The sequence below is a fragment of the Aplidium turbinatum genome, chromosome 1 (genome assembly GCF_918807975.1).
Source record: "Aplidium turbinatum chromosome 1, kaAplTurb1.1, whole genome shotgun sequence".
NCBI lineage: Eukaryota > Metazoa > Chordata > Ascidiacea > Aplousobranchia > Polyclinidae > Aplidium > Aplidium turbinatum.
The window spans coordinates 48,908,162-48,926,106 of record NC_137472.1 but is presented as its reverse complement, the minus strand read 5'-3'; the positions used below and the strand labels follow the sequence as shown (position 1 = coordinate 48,926,106).

The following is a 17,945-nucleotide window of genomic DNA, read 5'->3' as shown; positions in this document are numbered from 1 at the left end:
AGTATTCAAATCCTTTTGTGGTCGTGAATAAATTTGTTTTGAAATTGTAGGTTGATTAAATTCTAAACTAAACCTTTTACCCTAATTTAATTTTAATTTGATAAATTGGGTTGCTCACAAAATGTGCATTTTAATAAAAAAAACATTGTTGTGCCAAAAATGCCTAAAAAGTGACCAAAACAAAATTGTGTTTGTAAATTTTTTCTGAGAAACAAGCCCCCCACACCCATATAGTGCTTTGTCTTTTCGGACATTACGTTTAGTATTGTCCATTGTAATATACTAATCTGATGATCTATTCTAGTAGGATATTTCTTATGACAAGTTTAACATGCACAGTTTTCAGCTCACGTCTATTATTTGAAATGCCAGTACAGTCACGGTTCAGCGCTTACGACAGAAAACAGTGTTTCCCACTTATAATGTAACAACACATTGCCACAATATCACATCCCGTGACCGGATGCCTGCGTCCCACACCATTGGACAGTCTCCCCATTCTCGCTGGCATCCAACCTGCTGAGCTTCGTCGCGAAGAAGCCACTCTGTCCCTCGGTCGACGGGCACTGGAGCCTAATCATCTTCTCCACCACAAGATCTCTGCCTTCCCAAACGGGCACCCCCGCCGACTGAAAGCAAGACACCCATTCGTGCCAGCCGCTCGGCTTCTGATCAACGAAGCTGACGAACAAGACATCTCTGCGGCTACTTGGGCGGACCATAAATGGCATTCTGAATGGAGGTCAAGCACCACCAGACTCCATTCATTCATCCCCGACGCCGACACACGCCCCATCGGCCTGACACTACAGAGACAGGCATGGGTGCGCCTCAACCGTCTCCGTACGGGCGTCGGGCTTTTCCGCTCAACCATGCACCAATGGGGAATGGCTTCTTCCTCCTCCTGTGAATGTGGTGCCGAGGAACAGACCGCAGACCACATCATCAATGACTGTACCATCTTCAAGCCACCTAACGGAGTGGAAGGTCTGCGCGTCATGGATGATGAAACTAAAGACTGGCTGCTCTCTAGCAGCCTTCCAGTGTAGTCCGGGAACATCGTGAATCTGGGGTGGTAAAAGGATAGACCCTCGGCCCCAGAAGCTCAGACGACGACGACATCCCCCTTTTTAAGAAAAAATTACTCATGAAATACACAGCACACGTATTTACATCACTCTGCGGGAAAGTCATCAATCTAATTAAGCCAATAATGACTGATCACATGTAACAAAATTCTACCTGCAAAACACAAAATACACAATTATGACATTTCATAATCCTTGAATTTATCAGGGATTTTACGAAATCTGCTAGATCTTCTCAACTGAGTATCAGGCATTTGTTCTCGGTCCTCAGGGGGACAGTACTAAGTTTCATCTATGTCCTGTAAGTTAATAGGTTTGGTTTGAACAGGATATAGTGTTACCTCAATAAACCTTTTTTGCAAATGCATTCTGTTGCGCCTGATAAGCAAGCTTGATTCAAGTTTGATTAGATACCTGCGGGCATCATAATAGCACTCCAAGATTATACCGTATCTGTCCCAACGTTTGGTGGTATTATTCTGTATACATACAGGATCACCAACTTTTAGTGGTTTCAATTGTTTTACACTTTTGTTGTAATAGTCTTCTAGTCTCTCTTTTCTTTTGGCAGCCTCACGATCGACACGGAGCTTTTCATCGTGCCAACTTCTTTGTAACACACTTTTGTGGCAGGGAATCAACTCTTGCACTGAGTGATTATGTAGCATAATTGCTGGAAATAAACCGGTGGAATTATGTGGAGTATTTTTCCATTGCAGCATGCCTTTCACTCATTCATTCATTCGCAGTGATTGTCCTTTCCCTTCCAGCATTTACAAAGTAAGCCCTTAGCCCACTTCACAGCAGATTCAGCAACAGAGTTTTCTTGTGGGTACCATGGTGATGACGGAGACCACTTCACACCCCACCGCGAGAAGAAATCTTCTAACTCAGCTGAGCGAAACGGTGGTCCTCCATCGCTCCAAAAGTAGTCACACACAGCTGTGTTGACGAACCATCCACGGAGGAAACCGATAACACAATTAGCATCTGGATGCTTAACTGTTCCTTTAACATTAAAATATCCTGAATACCAGTCAACAATAACTAAGAATTTGTCACCATTTAAATCAAACCAATCAGCAGAGATAAATTCAAAAGGCTGACTTGGTGATGGAAGGTGCCTCAGCGGTTGCTTAGCATGACTGGGGCGGTCATTCTCACACCGCTTGCAACTACGGCAAGTGTTTTCAATATCATTGTCAATATTAGGCCAATATACAACAAGTCGTGCTCGAGCCTTTCAGCCTTCAATACCTCTATGGCCAGCATGCAATTCAGAAAGCACAGACTTACGCAACTTTTGCGGGATTAACAATGTTGTGCTCTTCAGTATAAAGTCATCGTCACTAAGCAGTAGTTCATTTCGAACATTCCAGTAAAGATGCAACTTCTCGGGTAAGTTCAACTTCTGTTGAGGAAATTCTTGAACAATTTGATTTTTTAACAGCTGATATTCAAGGTCATTTTTTGCTTCATCACGAACTCGCTCAAGGCGAAAAGAGCATTCAGCTTCTTGAGCTTTTGCAATTCTCATAGTGTTCATGTTAAACTGTTGCAGGTCATGATCGATTTGGTCACTTTTGTCAGGTTGGTCTACAGGGTGCCGGAAAAAAACTGTCAGCAACTTTATTCTGTGAGCCTGGTATATGCTCTACAACGAAGTTATAGTCCATCAGTTTCATCAGATATCTCAAAATCCTGGTGTTTACTTCATCAAGGCGACGTTTATTACAAATAGTGACCAAAGGTCGATGATCGGTAAAAATTGTAAACATTGTTCCTGCCAGAAAAATTTTACACTGTTTTGTCGCATAGACAATGGCTTGTAGTTCTAGTTCAATCGGAGCATATCGTGTTTCAGCTGGTTGCAAAGTTCTCAAACCAGTTTGAATGGTCTTCCAAGATTTATCTGATTGCTCCTGTTTTAAATAAAATCCGAGATCATTTTTTACGCTGGCATCAGTAAACAATTGTAATGGTGCACCTGGTCTATAATGACCAATGGTTTTCTGACTTGCCAAAATTTGTTTAGCCTCTTTAAATGCTTGGACATGAAATTCATCCATTTTGAAAGGTTTGCCTGATTTTTTCAACAATGGACGAAGAGGTTGCATGGCTTTTGCTAAGTCACGATTAAAAGGTGCCAGTTGATTAGCCATACCTTGAAATGACTGCGAATCTGTCAAGCATTGTGGTTGTTTGAAATTGGAAATTGCTTTGAAAATTTTGTCCTGCATCTTATAACCATGCTCATTAAGCACAATACCAGCAAATTTTACTTCATTTTGAGCGAAAGTAAATTTGTCTTTATGCAGACGAATACCACTTTCTTTACATTTATGCAGAAATTTTTTGACATGATTAACATGCTCAATTAAGTCATTCGAAGAATATACAACATTGTCATCTTCTACTTTGTGAGTGTTGGTCAATCCGTACAGCTCCTCAGTCATTCTACGATTGTAGAGTTCGCTGATTTAGTTTTTCCCAAAAGGTGCTCTTTCGTAACTATACCGACCAAACGGTGTAATGAAGGTTGTAAGAGGCTTGCTTTCTTTAGCCAATTGACTTTGATGATAGCCTTTCCATGCATCAAATGTGGAGAAAGTTTTGGCTTGATCAGCTTTGATGGTTTGTGCTGCTTCCAGCACACTCGGCGTAGTGTAGTGTTCACGTGAACAATACTTATTTAAATAGCAAAAATTGACACAGAGACGTACTTTCCCATTAAATTGCACATTTTGATTTTTCTTTGGCTGGATGACAGTTGGATTCTCCCATTCTGTCGGGGTGGTCACTGGTGTGATGATGCCTTCCTTCAGTAACTTATCAAGTTCCTCTTGTAGTTCATTTTTGTATGCTACCGGAATTCTTCTGGCTTTTTTAACACAACAAGGAACTACTCCTTTTACCAGTGAAATCTTAAACTTCTCCCCTTTCATTGGTGGTTGTCTTTCAAACACGTCCTTAAATTTCGTTAACTGCTGTTTCGTTTGCTCAACACTGTCATTTACAGTGGTATTTACACCAAATGGTAGGCCTACATCATTTAAAACAGCATTTCTTAAACTGAGGTAAATTTAGGGGTAAATTTCCTCGTTTTGGGGGGTAAATGAGCTATCAATCAAAATACCCACATCATCAGTTGACGGGACAGAAAAATTGTGCCAGCTATTGGTATTGTAACTTAGATATCATTTCACCAGTATAGAATTTTGGATACAAGCTTCGCATGAGTATCCACAACTGTCTCGGAAAGCTTTGAAAATAATTTTACCTTTTGCGACATTTTATCTTTGTGAATTTGGATTTTCTGCACTGGTTAAATTAAAAACAAAGTATTGTTCTCGACTTGAAGTCGAAGATGAACTCCGATTGAGTCTTTCAAGTATTAGGCTACACCTCGTTTGGATATGCTGTGCTCAGATGTGCAAGCTCAAGGTTCGCACTATGTAGCATTCTTTCTAATACCAACTACCGTTCATGACTTAGCAAGCAATAAGTGACAGTTGTTCGTTACAAGGCGAGGAGGAAGGGGAGGAAAGTAGTGGTCCGTGACTGAGATACAATTTTTTAAAGTGGTCTTTGAATCTCAAAAGGTTGAGAACCTCTGGGCTAGCCTACAGTAAGGTTGTTTACGGTTTGCTGAAATTAGGAATGTGATTTTTTCCCCACATTGAAAGAGTTTGCGGCCATAAACTATCGCTTTCTGGTCCTATTTTTAAGAGCCATCACTAAACATAGGGGGCGGCCCACTAGTGGATTTCTAGGGGGATGAGATGGTGCTCACACGGCTCTGCGTACGTAGCAAATACAATTATTTTAAATGAAGGTTTAAAATTTGTAAACTTTCTAAAGTGGTCTACTAAAACGTTTTTTTATGCTATGATGCAATAGTCGTTTTTGTCTGGTCGCTACAACAGGCTTACTTTGCAAAGTCTGATTTGCGATTCTATCCATTCGTCTTCCCGAGTGTCAACGATGCTGCAGACTGATGCCTGTTTGCCAGTCTATCTCACGAAGTTCGGTCAGTAGGTCATATAACTTATGCTGATTCGTTGCACGCATCAATCTCTGAAGCCATCGAGTGCGTGTATGAAGTGAGTAGGAAATGCAGCCGTCATGGGAACTGCTGCATTACCACGCATTTATTATATCGGTTTGGACCAAAAACTGTAACGTCACAACAAATTCGTGGAAAAACTGTTTACAAATTATTGCACATCTTTAAATAATAATTTTGTCTATTGCCTCGATTACCATGCTGACTTTTGATACAAATAAACTTTAAAAGTACTTAAATGTAATGCTTTTTTTAATAAAATAGTTTTATCAAAACATTTGAGAACAAAAAGTTGTGCTTTTGTGGCTTACCCGATCATTTGACAAGAGTTTTTCATCTTATTTACGCATAGCGATGGCGGACCTTTTTTCAGATAGATTACTGTAGTGTAGGGCTGTAGGCTATACCCGGTCTATAGCGGGAAAATGTTGCCTACCCTGAGATAGATTATTATCACATAGCCTACTGTTGTTAGCCCACTCGTTACAGTGGGCTGCCTACTGTCACGGTTTTGCGTACTCTATTTCTCAAATCATTGACTGACCAGGTTTATTTTTAGCAAGGAAACAAAACAACTACGGTACGGTACTGCATTTTCAAGTCTCCTTGACCTTTCGCTGACAGTTTCAGTTCAAGCAGAGTTTTTCGACAACCTTGTTGTTTAAAAGACCACCTATTTTTACATCAACAAAGCGACAAATACGCTAGCTATTGGCCTAAACGTAATACAAAATGTAAGATTCAACCCCATTGTTCATTGTCTGCTTGTACCTAAACGCAAACATGGTAGAGCAGCGAATTCATAAAAATAAATACAAAAAAACATTTGCCAGGCGAAAGAGCTTTCAAGTGGGCATCCAACTAGGGTCGTACGCAATAAGTAAAGTTTACTGTGGCTGCCAACCTGCCGTAGGCTACCGTACCTTAAAACGTTAGTTGCAGGCTGTAGTTTAATGTTCCCTTATTAGATAGTTTGTGTCTGGTTGGGTATTGTAGAAACAAGGATAAGATAACCGTGCATCTGTAGCATACAACTTAAAGGGTTTTGTGAGAAAATGCTGCAAATTCAATCTGACCCATCATGAAGTGCTGATTCATGTCTTCTGTTGTGAACTTTAAATAGTGCAAATTTATTTCTTATCCTTGACTGCCAAATCAATTTAGTATATCAATTTATCATTCTGCACTTAAGACATGCAACGAATTGCAGTACGTTTGCTAGACAAAAGCATATCCGGCGCGAAATCGTGACAGTTTTAATTCAAAGAAATTACTTTTTATCGAATTAACGACACGCGTTAAAAGTAATTGGAAACGGTAAATGTATCACAGAAATCAGAAGAAAAACAGTCAATTTTTTTTTTGATAAACCACTGCAACACACCCAAAACCCCAGTTCTTACAGTTTTCTAGTGCTGAAAAGTGTAGCATAAACACTGGTCTATAGCCCAGTTGTAAGAATTTTTCAACCGAAGAACAAATCAATTTTGGTAAAGAAATTATTTTATAGAACCATATACAAAGAACAATTGGTGTGTTTTACAGCTGTAGCCTGCCAATAACTTGTACCAATATTTTATTGAGTGATCTTGATCTTGAAGAACAATAAAATCAAGATCACTTCAAAATTGAAATTTACTATAGATAGAGGCATTCTTTTTAGAACACGTAGGCCTACTGTAGGCTCCAAACATGGTCGTCAGAGAGTGAAGCATTTTTGGGAACGAACAAAATTTGCCAAAATTTTTGTCTTTGCCAGTGACGACGGCAGAGGGAGGGGCAGGCGGGGCAGCTGTAAAAGCTTTCTCTTTTATTTTAAACTTGCTCTTCTTGCTGCTGTTAGTATTACGATTTTGTGATTCTATTCACGTACTTCGCCTGCTGCCTATCACGTAACAATTGTTACCGGCTGTTCAGCAGATTGGCTCTTGCTTGGTTCTTGAGTGGTGGCAGTGCATACAGCAGTGGGTCATTCAATGTTTCAAGGATATAATGTAGATTTAACACTTTGCTCCTCAAAGGGAGGCCAGATTTGGCCCCCCCCTCAAATTTCCTTTAATTATTTGAAGCACAGTAACGCCATGCACTTGGTTTTTCTTGACTTTTTCTAAAATTGCCAGGCGGATCTGATGATATTAAATTTGATGCTAAAAGTTGTGTAGTTTTCTTGTAAATTCAAAATTTTAGTGAATTTTTGCTATTTCTAGCTAACTTCCAGCAAAGCGTGAAATGGATTACATTGCGATAACAAGCCATAAGCTCATAATTGCTTCGTGCATCGATATGCGCGAGCAGAGAGAAGCATCCTCTTGCTTTCCTTTGTTTGGTTTGACCTCAATAATACAAAGCGCGTTATTTCTTATGCTACAAAGAAAAGCCAGTGATCGCAAAGCTGTTAATTAGAAACAATAATAGCAAACGTTTTTTGCGTTATCAGCTCTACAAAGAAGAATAGCAATCCACGATCAAAATAGTAGGCTATGGAGGCCACAAGCTATTCAAAACAGTTGTTTCAAGCAGATAATATTCATTGATGAATAAAAAACGTTACAATAAGAAATCTTCTCTTGGGTAGTAAAGACACGAAAACCTGGTTTCGAAATAAACGTTCTATGGAAATGCTCTCATTGACAAAACTTGCAATTGAGGAAATGTATCACTGCAAATGCTTTTTGGAGAAGCCGGAGAAATAGCGTTTTTGCAAACAGTAATTGTGAGATACACTCAAAATTATGAGATAGGCTCCATTTACACGTATAGCAGCTAACTCGATGGCGTCCCTACCCTGCTTTATGTCGCCTACTTGTTGTTATGTCCTGTATTTTTGTTTCACAGTGCATTGTGTTTTGTTTCAAAGAGCGCAAAATAAAGATGATAATGCCTCATCTACATTACAAAATATTTTGTAATGTAGACGAAACATATAGTTAGGCATCACATAAGACAAACAACAAATTAGCTTTCTTCTTCATTGATTCAACATCTGAATACGTTGCCCCAATGTATAAGAGGCCGGCTATTGTGAAGACCCGCCATTTATAAACGATCCGATTATACCAAAAGTGGGACAAACTAGTGAATCAAAGAATGAATAAACAATGCTGAGAAAACTAAATCTAAGTGACGAACAATACCGATGTCTTCATTTATCTTGGAAAAATGCTGCCTAAACTTATCAACAAAAAATACCGTAAATAACGGCAAGGATCCCGAAAGCAGAATTTGCTCGACTTTGGCATGAATTTAGTCAGACATCTACAGTAATAATTCTACACATACAATAACAGGCTCTCAACGGCTGTAAGATACATAATAATCAACCTGGTTCTGGACGATTTGTGTAACAGTTTAGGGGAAGACACTACTTGAAATGATGGACCACACAAAAGATTTTCAATGAAGACTGAGTCTAAAAACCGATGTGGATTGTGCTGCACAATAACTTCAAGTTTAGGACAGAAGAGGCAGAAAATATCACGATAAAAATAAAGACCTTGTGGGAAATTTTCGAGAATCATAACACGATGCAAATACCATAAACGCTTAGTTTGCATGCCGCTCTAAGCTGGCCGGCAACCACAAAGGTAGACAACACAGGCAGTTTATAATTCGATAACAGCGCAATAAACATTATAAATACGTAAACCGACACTTTTCTTTTACAAACGTTTTACGTCTAATAGTAAATTTTCCCCCAACAATTTTTTGTGAAGCGCTTGCAAACCACGGTTTTGTAAAATAATTCATCATTATTATTTTTTACTTCTCGGATATTGTAAAACGTCCTCAGCAAAATCACAAAATAATTTTTCATTACTTCAATGTAGTAGGCCTAAGAATTTTTTATAGAATTGTAGCCACGTTGTTTCAACAAAGAAGCCATTTTTTGGCAATATAAAGTTATAGAAAATAATTTGCAATCATGCAAATGGTTGGAAAGAATCTAGGAAGTCTTCTCACAATCTGGCACAAAGTGATTATGTTTATTGTATCTCTGCAAAATGTTTTACGACAAACTTTGAAGCTTCGTTATAATCATTTTTATCTTTGAAGTCAAAAGTTAATTTTTTTTTGGCCAGAAACATAATCATTGCCTTGCTGATGTTGTCGCCTTTACGCGTATTTTTTGTGCTTCAAACAATAAGGACCCAGTCAGCAATCCAGTCTATTTACATTGATTCAACATTTGTAAACGTTAAATTTATGTAGATTTGCTGACTGTGGGTTATTTCACATTTCCTTTGTTTACGCATGTTCCTCAATTCGCTGTTGCATTGTTGCGACGCTGGCGGTCTAAAAATGTATTTTCAAATTGATTGACGCAATCTTCAATAAAAAGTGGGCTTCGAACTTAGCTTTGTTGATGTAAATGCTGTATTTTTTGTGGATGTAATTTATGAGTCATGTTTATAAACACCCGTAAGCGAAATGACTTATGATGGAGCCTGCATGATATTTGTGATGCGACTTGACACAAATCCACAATTTCAAAAGCACCTAATTTGAACTTAGAAATTTCAGATAATTTCAACAACTTGTTCAATTGTCTTCTCTCTACTAAAAATATTCATACTACAAACTCAATTGTAGACCTAAAATACACAAACGAAGATGTAAACAGCTGTTCAAGCAGGCTAAGGTGTTACTTATGAGAAATTTGGTTCCATAAAACTAGAAGCTAGCCATGAGTTTCGGAATGCATTAGTTTAGGACAAAAATGTAAGACAACAAACGCAGTTTTGTTTTTTTCAAATTCGTGTAACAATATTACTCTGATTGTAACTACTTTAGAATCAGTGAGTAGCTTACAATAAGATTTGCTCGCAAATCTTTACCAATGCAATGATTCGGCACACCGCACACACACTTCGTGCAGTCGATTGAGCTCTTTGTTATTCAGAACTTTGCATGAAATCGGATTAGCATGGTAATTAAATAGCGGTAAGATAAATCAAAATTGCCGTTTTTGGGTACCTTTGCAAAAATTGAAATATCAAGTTTAGCATATAAAATTTTAAAATAATGACTTTTCAAACTTATAGACAAATGATTTGTTTTCACACCAGTGCAACTTCTGTTGAAATAGCACCAGCGGATAACACGTAACAGCTGATTGAATTTGATCCAAAAACGGCCCCCCCTTGAGCAGTTAACTTCCAAAAAAACGTTGAAAAGCAAAGGGTTAACTCAACGAAGTCTACTAAAGTAATACAGTATGCAACCAGTGGTTTGATGACTATCTCTGGCTGGAGTATTCAGAAGCTAAGGATGCCACATTTTGCTTTCCCTGTCGAGTTTTCAACAGCTTGGTATGTTATAGTCCTGTTAATATTAGTTAAAGTTTATTCTATTAAACTGCAATTATGCTCCACCGGTGTTAAATGATTTTTTATTCTTAATGTTTCTTTATCCTATCCACGAAGATTTCATGCGCAGTATAAGGACGATAAAGTTTAAAACACAAAATGAGCGAACAATTATATTATATACGTATTAAGATGCAAAAAATCGTTGGGCGCGTTGGGCTCGCAGTCGAGAGCCTGCATGTTCGACTCCAGCCACCCGCACTTGCTGTTGTTTCTGGGCAAGAAACTTTACGATAATTGCCTCTACCCAGTGATCGATTTCGAGTAATGGGTAGCCTAGTACCAAATTTAAGTCATAAGCAGAGTAGACAACCGGAAACAGACATTGCCGTCGGCTGCAGCGTGGGTCAGGTGTACGTCGGAAGGCGTACACCGATGCATAACGCTCAAATCCGCTTTCCCGCAATGCAGGATAAAGATAAACAAACACAAACAAAACAAACAATGCAACTAAAGTCAACATGTTCCTACGCTTATTGGACGTTAAAATACGTTTCACTTGTAGTAAAATTCTTTTCTCATTCTTTTATTTCTGAGGATATTGCGTTGCTTATTGTCTTCAAATTGGAAGACTTGCGTCCCCGCGAGCAAGATTGTGCATTTTTTACATCGATTCAACGCCCTACAACGTTGAATCGATGTAAAATCAGCAGATTTAGCTGGCTGGGGTTAGCGTTTTAATTGATTATTTTTACGTTCAGTGAAGCTTGTTTTTACGTCTAATAAACGTAGAAACATGTTGACTTTAGCTGTATTGTTCCGTCATACTGCATTTTTGGCATCTTAATAAGAAATATAAAAATTGCTCTCTAATGTTGTGTTTTAAACTTATCATTTGGTATTGTGCATTTTCCTGATGAAATCTTCGCGGATAGGAAGAAGAAATATTAAGAATAAAAAAATCATTTAACACCGGCTGAGTATTTATTGCAGTTGAACTACGCCCGGTGGCCGTCACAGTATATTTATTCCATTAACTTTTATTAGCCTCAATTCTCACAATGTCATAGGTTACGCAATACGCATGTGACCGCTTCTGCGTTTGATATATCTACTAAGCTTTGACATCTGTATTTTCCAAGCATGGAAAAACGTTTTCACAGCGTTTCAGTACAGTATTTGATAATTTCTCTGTCAACTAACAGACTAGTCAAAATCATGAGGCATATTTAACTAACAGACTGTTGGATAATCAGAAAGTGCGTTTGTAAAAAATGGTTTTTCAATCTGGAAAAAAGATACGCAGAATTTCGCTAGCCATGGCAGTTGCAAGTCCCATACGGAATCAAACTGATTTATTTTGAATTTTATTTTTTTAACAGATCAGACATGTCAAAAATGTGGGACTTTTGGTAGGCTATATTACAGTGGACAATAGCAGTAGAAAACAAAAGAAATTAAATAATATATCACTGTCTTGCACCAGTGGCGTAGCAAAGGGAGGGGGTTTGGGGGTTTCAACCTTTCAAATTGAATTTACGGATTTGTACATTATTATAATTTTATTATATTATAATAATTATACATTATTTGCTGCCGGGAAATTATTTCATCCATTAGATTCCGCTGAATGGAGAGCAGTCCTGAAAAAGCGTTGCTCAAGCCCTCACCCCGAGAGTCAAACTTGCGCTGCGTGATCTTGAGCCGGGCGCGTAACCACTGAGCTAACGGGGCGGACTAATCGTAATAATCGTATCGTAATGAATATCTGCAATAAGCTTACCTCTGCTTACTAATTGCATTCTTTTACATCTAATTTGTGCATACTGAATCGAAGCTTAACATCCAGCCCAAATTGCAATACCAAATGCAAAAGCTTCCAAAATTGAAGATGCTACATTTTACAATCTAAGAAAAAATGTTATCGTAGCCTAACCTACTTGTGCTCTTTTACATTTACTCTTTGCAGATGTTGAATCAAAACTTATCATTCTGCTCAAATTGCAATATCACATGCAATAGGTTCCAAAATTGACGATAATATATTTTACATTCATTGGAAAATATCAATGTAGACTATTTCATAAATTTTAAAAAAATATGTAAAGTTTGTAAGCTGGTGAGATGTCAAAACATCATGGTAAGATAATTAAGATTGATTTGCCCAAATAACTGGACATTTTTGTCCAAATTCGGGAGGTTTTTTTTTCAGCGGGGGAGGAATCGCCTACATTAGGCCTAGGCTACATGAATACATATTAAGCATATTTTCATATGAAACATCATATTATAATAACCTTCCTTTTTGCTTGAACTTTTGAGGCATTGTATTATTCTGTTTTGTCATTTTGGATTCCAGGTTGTAGGTATTTGACTTCATTAAAACTCTACTAAAAGTAACCTTAGAACCATTAAATAAAAACATTTATTCTTGTTGGTTTTTGCAGATTTAAAGTATAATTTAGATTTAGCTCAAACCTTTGAGTGAGAGATATATGTTGGGATTAGAAGTGGATGTGAAATAAACAGGAGAAACTACTTACGATGAACGCGGTTTTAAATTCTACAGGAAATATATCTCACAAGCATCACAATTTTAATCCATTTTCAACTGAAACAAACATATTCCTTGGAGTCAACTCTGGAATTCTTGTGTGTGGTTTTTATTTTTCGCTCGCACTGTGGCGCTATTTATCGAATCACCAAAGAAAGTTATCAAGAACTAACTCTATCACTGAACAAAAGCGCACGTCAACAAAGTATGGAGTTATTTTGAGACGGTTATGTGTAGTTGCTGCCATTATTTTGAAAGTGACTACTTTTTGTGGACTTGTTACTTTGATTCTTTTTCAATTTTTTCCTAGTATGGAATTTTGTAATGGACTAAGTAAAGGACATCATGTTTTAAGAACTTTGACAGAGATCTTGTTCAATTCAATTCTTTGGCTACGTCAAAAAACTTTTTACATGCATCCTGCCATGCGGCAAATCAATTCAAAATTCACAAGCGCAATAAGTTGGCTTTTCTTCGTTATCATGATTATTTCAACAACCCTTTCTCTCCTTGTTTTCATTATCGGGTATTCTTCCACATACGAAGGAATGTGTGTGATGCAAAGAAACAAAGCTATGCTATTTCTCTCGGAAGAAATCTGGTTGGCAATTACTATATCTCTCATAGCCCTTTATAGACTGCTGTTTTTAGGCTTGCTCGTTTATCCACTAATAAAATATAGCCGGACAACTGTAAGAAAAAGAAAGAAACCCACCCAAACCCATCACAATGGTGAACATATTCAAGTAATAAGACGAATACTTGTCGCAGACCTATTATGCATCACTCTCTTCATTGCTGTTGCTGTGCTAACTGACTATCTTAACAATCAATCTGTATTTCTTCTTATCGTTTTATGGGAGAGTGAATTGCTACTAGGATTTGTTTTTATCATGTTGTCATTTGTGGACTGGAAGAAGCGCCTACTGCCATTTTGTTTCAACGAGCCTGCTTTCAGGCAAATAGATCTGAGCAGTCGAAAGTCTACAAGCATAACCTGGGTTAAGGACTAATCAATGCAAGAATATATTATACGCATCACATTGACAACAACAATTGAGGTCCGAACCAGACAGCAAATCAATCATTTTTGCATTGATTCAACGTCTGCAGACATTGAACCAGACTTAATTTACGTTACAAAGTCCATAATGTAAAAAAAACGGATGATTCGCTGTCTGGGAAAGACCGAGGTAGTGTGAACCTTTTCGTATCAAAACGATGTTATTAGCGACTGCAATTGACAATGTTATCAACTTGAATTTTGAAAAACCACTTATAATAAACAATGTTTTAATATCAAACAACGTAGTCATTCGCAAGAACATGTTTTGTGGAAAACATTACACAAAAAGCTAAACTGATATAATAAAGAATACCTATTTTTTACTCTGACATGCGTCTTACTGCATGTGCAATGAGCCTTTGGAACAAAGCAACTTACTGAATTTTTCCAACAGGTTGATTGAAATAATTGTTTCAAAAAATCCTCGCCATGTGGTGCTAAAGAAATAATGTCGTGAGTGATTGAGTGAGGAATTGAAACCTCCATTGGCTACACCGCTATAGTATTTAGAAGACGTTATGGTAGACTTCCTATAACAGTTAGAGCAAAAAATGCAATCACTTTTCAAAAACACACTCATGGCATAACTGTTACAACAACACCAAAATAATTCCCGCTGATGAAACCAACCTCGGAATCAGACAGTTTTAGGCTTTTAGGCAAATGGGGCTTATGAACCGAGAGATATTATTCTCATTCACGTGCGCATAAATAGCTACGACAAACTGTATTACGCTATGCCTAAAAATAGGCCTACAATATTTTCATCACCCAAAAAGAGGACATGTTTATTAAGCAAGTAAAATGCCAGTGAACTTTTACATTTAAACAATTTTTGCATCTTCTTAGATGATTATTGGCCTATGTAGCAAATGTGACAAATAAAAAACATAACATATTTATTTGTCAGATTCAGTCAATGAACATTTTGCTGTTCATTTGATTTTCTCCACAGAAAACATGCGTTTTACGTTTGTATTTTGAGCCATAGTTTATTGCAGATGAAGAATTGCTCGATTTTTAACAATTCATTAAAAAAAATCTATAGTTCTGCAATACTTGAACTATTCTGTCCATTTTCTAATGTGCCATCATTTAGAGTTAGAGAGAGCTAATGCAAGCTAGCTATCAGGTTTAAGACGCCTTTGCACTGACTTTGGTATAGATCGAACAGTTTAACATCATCAGTGCCAACATTTTTTTCTTACAAATACTTCCACACACCGCTGAAAAGCGTTATCCTATTCTTTGGTGTAAGACAGCATAAGCATCCAACAAAGAATGTGAACTCGGAAAATGAAATTAGTGGTCTATTCATCTAAATAGGCAACACAAGAGTCGAACAATAGAAATACATCTGACATGGTTATCGAATAACACTGCCTTCGTTTGCCACAGAAATAAATGTATCCATCATATCCACAGCAAGCAATGTATTGTCAACCTCAAAGTCAATAAACATTTTTCTTAAACAAGGATAGCCTGCTTCTGCCACAGCTCACAGAAAACATACTTTTCCTTTTTAGTATCGTTTCTTAGCCTTATTTAGCTTTCGGCAAGGTTACATAAAAACAGTAGCGTAGCCAGGAATTTTGAAAGGGGGGGTTTTGACAACCCATCGGCGGGAGGTCTGGGGGGCCTCCCCCAGAAAATTTTGAAAAATTACTTTGAATTTGGTGCATTCTGAGAGCATTTTCAACAAAAATGTGGGTATGAATATTCTTGTAAAATATTGCTGTCCGGTGGCATAGCAAAAGAATAAAATCATGTTTTCTTCGGCATTTTTCGGAAATACAATTTTGGTAAAGAGGTTACTTTCTTCAGCCACAGACATATACAACCAAGCAACCACACGGCATTTAACATAATGGATTAAAATTGAACATAAACTATAAGCTACAAACGTTTTCGGCCATACACACGTTAGCCCTTATCAAGTAACAAAAAATAACTGCTTATCATATCTACAATGAAAATGAATAACTGATCTAAACACTGAATTGAAAAACGAAATGCAAAATGAAACGGCAGAACATAGAAGAAAGGCACATCACGTGGCGTTTAAATTACACCAGGCAAAGACGCATTTTTCGGAAATAAAGCTAAATCTCTATGTTTTCTTGTTGCTTAATTCCTGGCTGAGATGTTTGGTATTGGCAAAACTCGCTCTTTTAATGCAATTTTGTTCAAAATTAGGCAATTTTTTTTTTACTGAAAGCACCATTCTCGATATCGTGACGTCACACGCGTGCTAAAGGGGGGGGGGTTGCAACCCCCAACCCCCCCCCCCCCCCCCTTGTCTACGCCACTGCATAAAAATAAAACCTTGTTGAAAATGACAGCAATGCAAAAAAGAGGACATTTGAGTATTTTCAAGTGTCCTCGGAGGACAATTCACTTTTTATGAAAAAAGAGGACAAATCCTCCTAAAAGAGGACATATGGTAGCCCTACCTAAAAATTGCTAAATTAATGATCATTGCACACAACAGTTATTCATAAAGAATTTTATTTCTCTATAATGGTAAAAGAATGTTTTTTTTTTGTGCTAAAACATCGAAAGTAAGTTTACGCAACAGATCAGTATAAAGCAAACCGTAACAGGAACAGCTAATAAGCTACTGCGCAATTATAAATGTAGGGCAACAAAACATCTGAAGACCAGTGCCATTGAAGACAAGATAAAAAGTGTATTTTAAGTTTATTGATTTTAATTGTGGTCCCATTTGTTCAGAAATGGAATTACTCTATTGTCTCCATTTCCTATCTATGTAATATAAAAGTAATTTTTTAGCTTTATTAACCCAATCCCCGTTTACCTATCAAGTGCAAATGAGACAAATACTGACATAGCAATGAAATCTGAAGCATGGCGTCATTGAATCCACTGTTAGTACGACCAGCAAAACATCCACTGTTAGTACGACCAGCAAAGAAAGACATTTCCGCCGAAGCATATCCTACTCCACAGATTTTCTCTGTTGAACAAATACTAAATATATTGTAAAATATAAAATAAATAAATGCAAAAGATTGATTCTGGTTTTAATCCCAGTCGATTGCTAAATTGAAAAACTTTTAATTTTAATTGCATGCAATACGTCGCAAATCGGCTGGTCCTGAGGTAAATGTATTAATTGAATTCTACTGTAGCCTAATTCTCCTTTAGCAACCTTAATAAACCTTCCCCCTTTTTGGGAATAAATGTTTGGTTGTTGTAGATCTCGGAAAACCTTGATGCTGAGAATCTCAAACATTACTTTTTACACTTCAATGTAGAGTAGATATGTATGTGTTTGCTTGTGATGATTGTTTCTTTGCTTTTCTTCGCCTTTTTTTGCTTCTTGCTTTGCTTTATTAGTAATTATATTGACGAGTCCTTGTCACAAAGAAAATTTCTTTTTCAGAGGTTGACCATCTTTAAACGGACAGCAGTCCTGCTGTTAACAAAAGAATGTTGTACCTTTAACTAGACGTCGGATCATCGCAAACTGTAGTTAAGTTGCCTTTTCTCTCACTAGCAATAAGCCTGCGCTTCACGGTTCCAACTATTTTTTCTTCTTTTACTGTGAAAGAGCATAATCTGGCTTTCCAATCCGTAAACGAAAAAGTGACTGCCAATAAACTTATCAAAATATCAATGTCATAAACAACTGGCCTTAGTGCTCCGTAGCGATTTTCGAGCGTAGTTATTGCTAGAAGACTGATTAAAGCAGTGGTTAAAGTGGCAACAACAGCTGCAATAGTAACTCGTTTCATGAGTCTTATTTCAGATCCCTTTCCCACAAGCATAGATGATGTCCGGTGTTTGTACAAAGGAAAGATTAACAATCCAAGAAGAATAAGTTGAAAAGAACAAGTAAACA

General features: G+C 37.4%; 1 protein-coding gene across 1 annotated transcript; it reads left to right on the top strand.

The window, feature by feature from the left end:
• Positions 1-13,004: 13,004 nt before the first annotated feature.
• On the top strand, positions 13,005-14,027 carry LOC145766613 (uncharacterized). The gene has a single exon (XM_082578331.1). It carries the CDS (start codon positions 13,005-13,007, stop codon positions 14,025-14,027), a length of 1,023 nt encoding a protein of 340 aa, XP_082434457.1.
• The last annotated feature ends 3,918 nt before the right edge of the window (positions 14,028-17,945 follow it).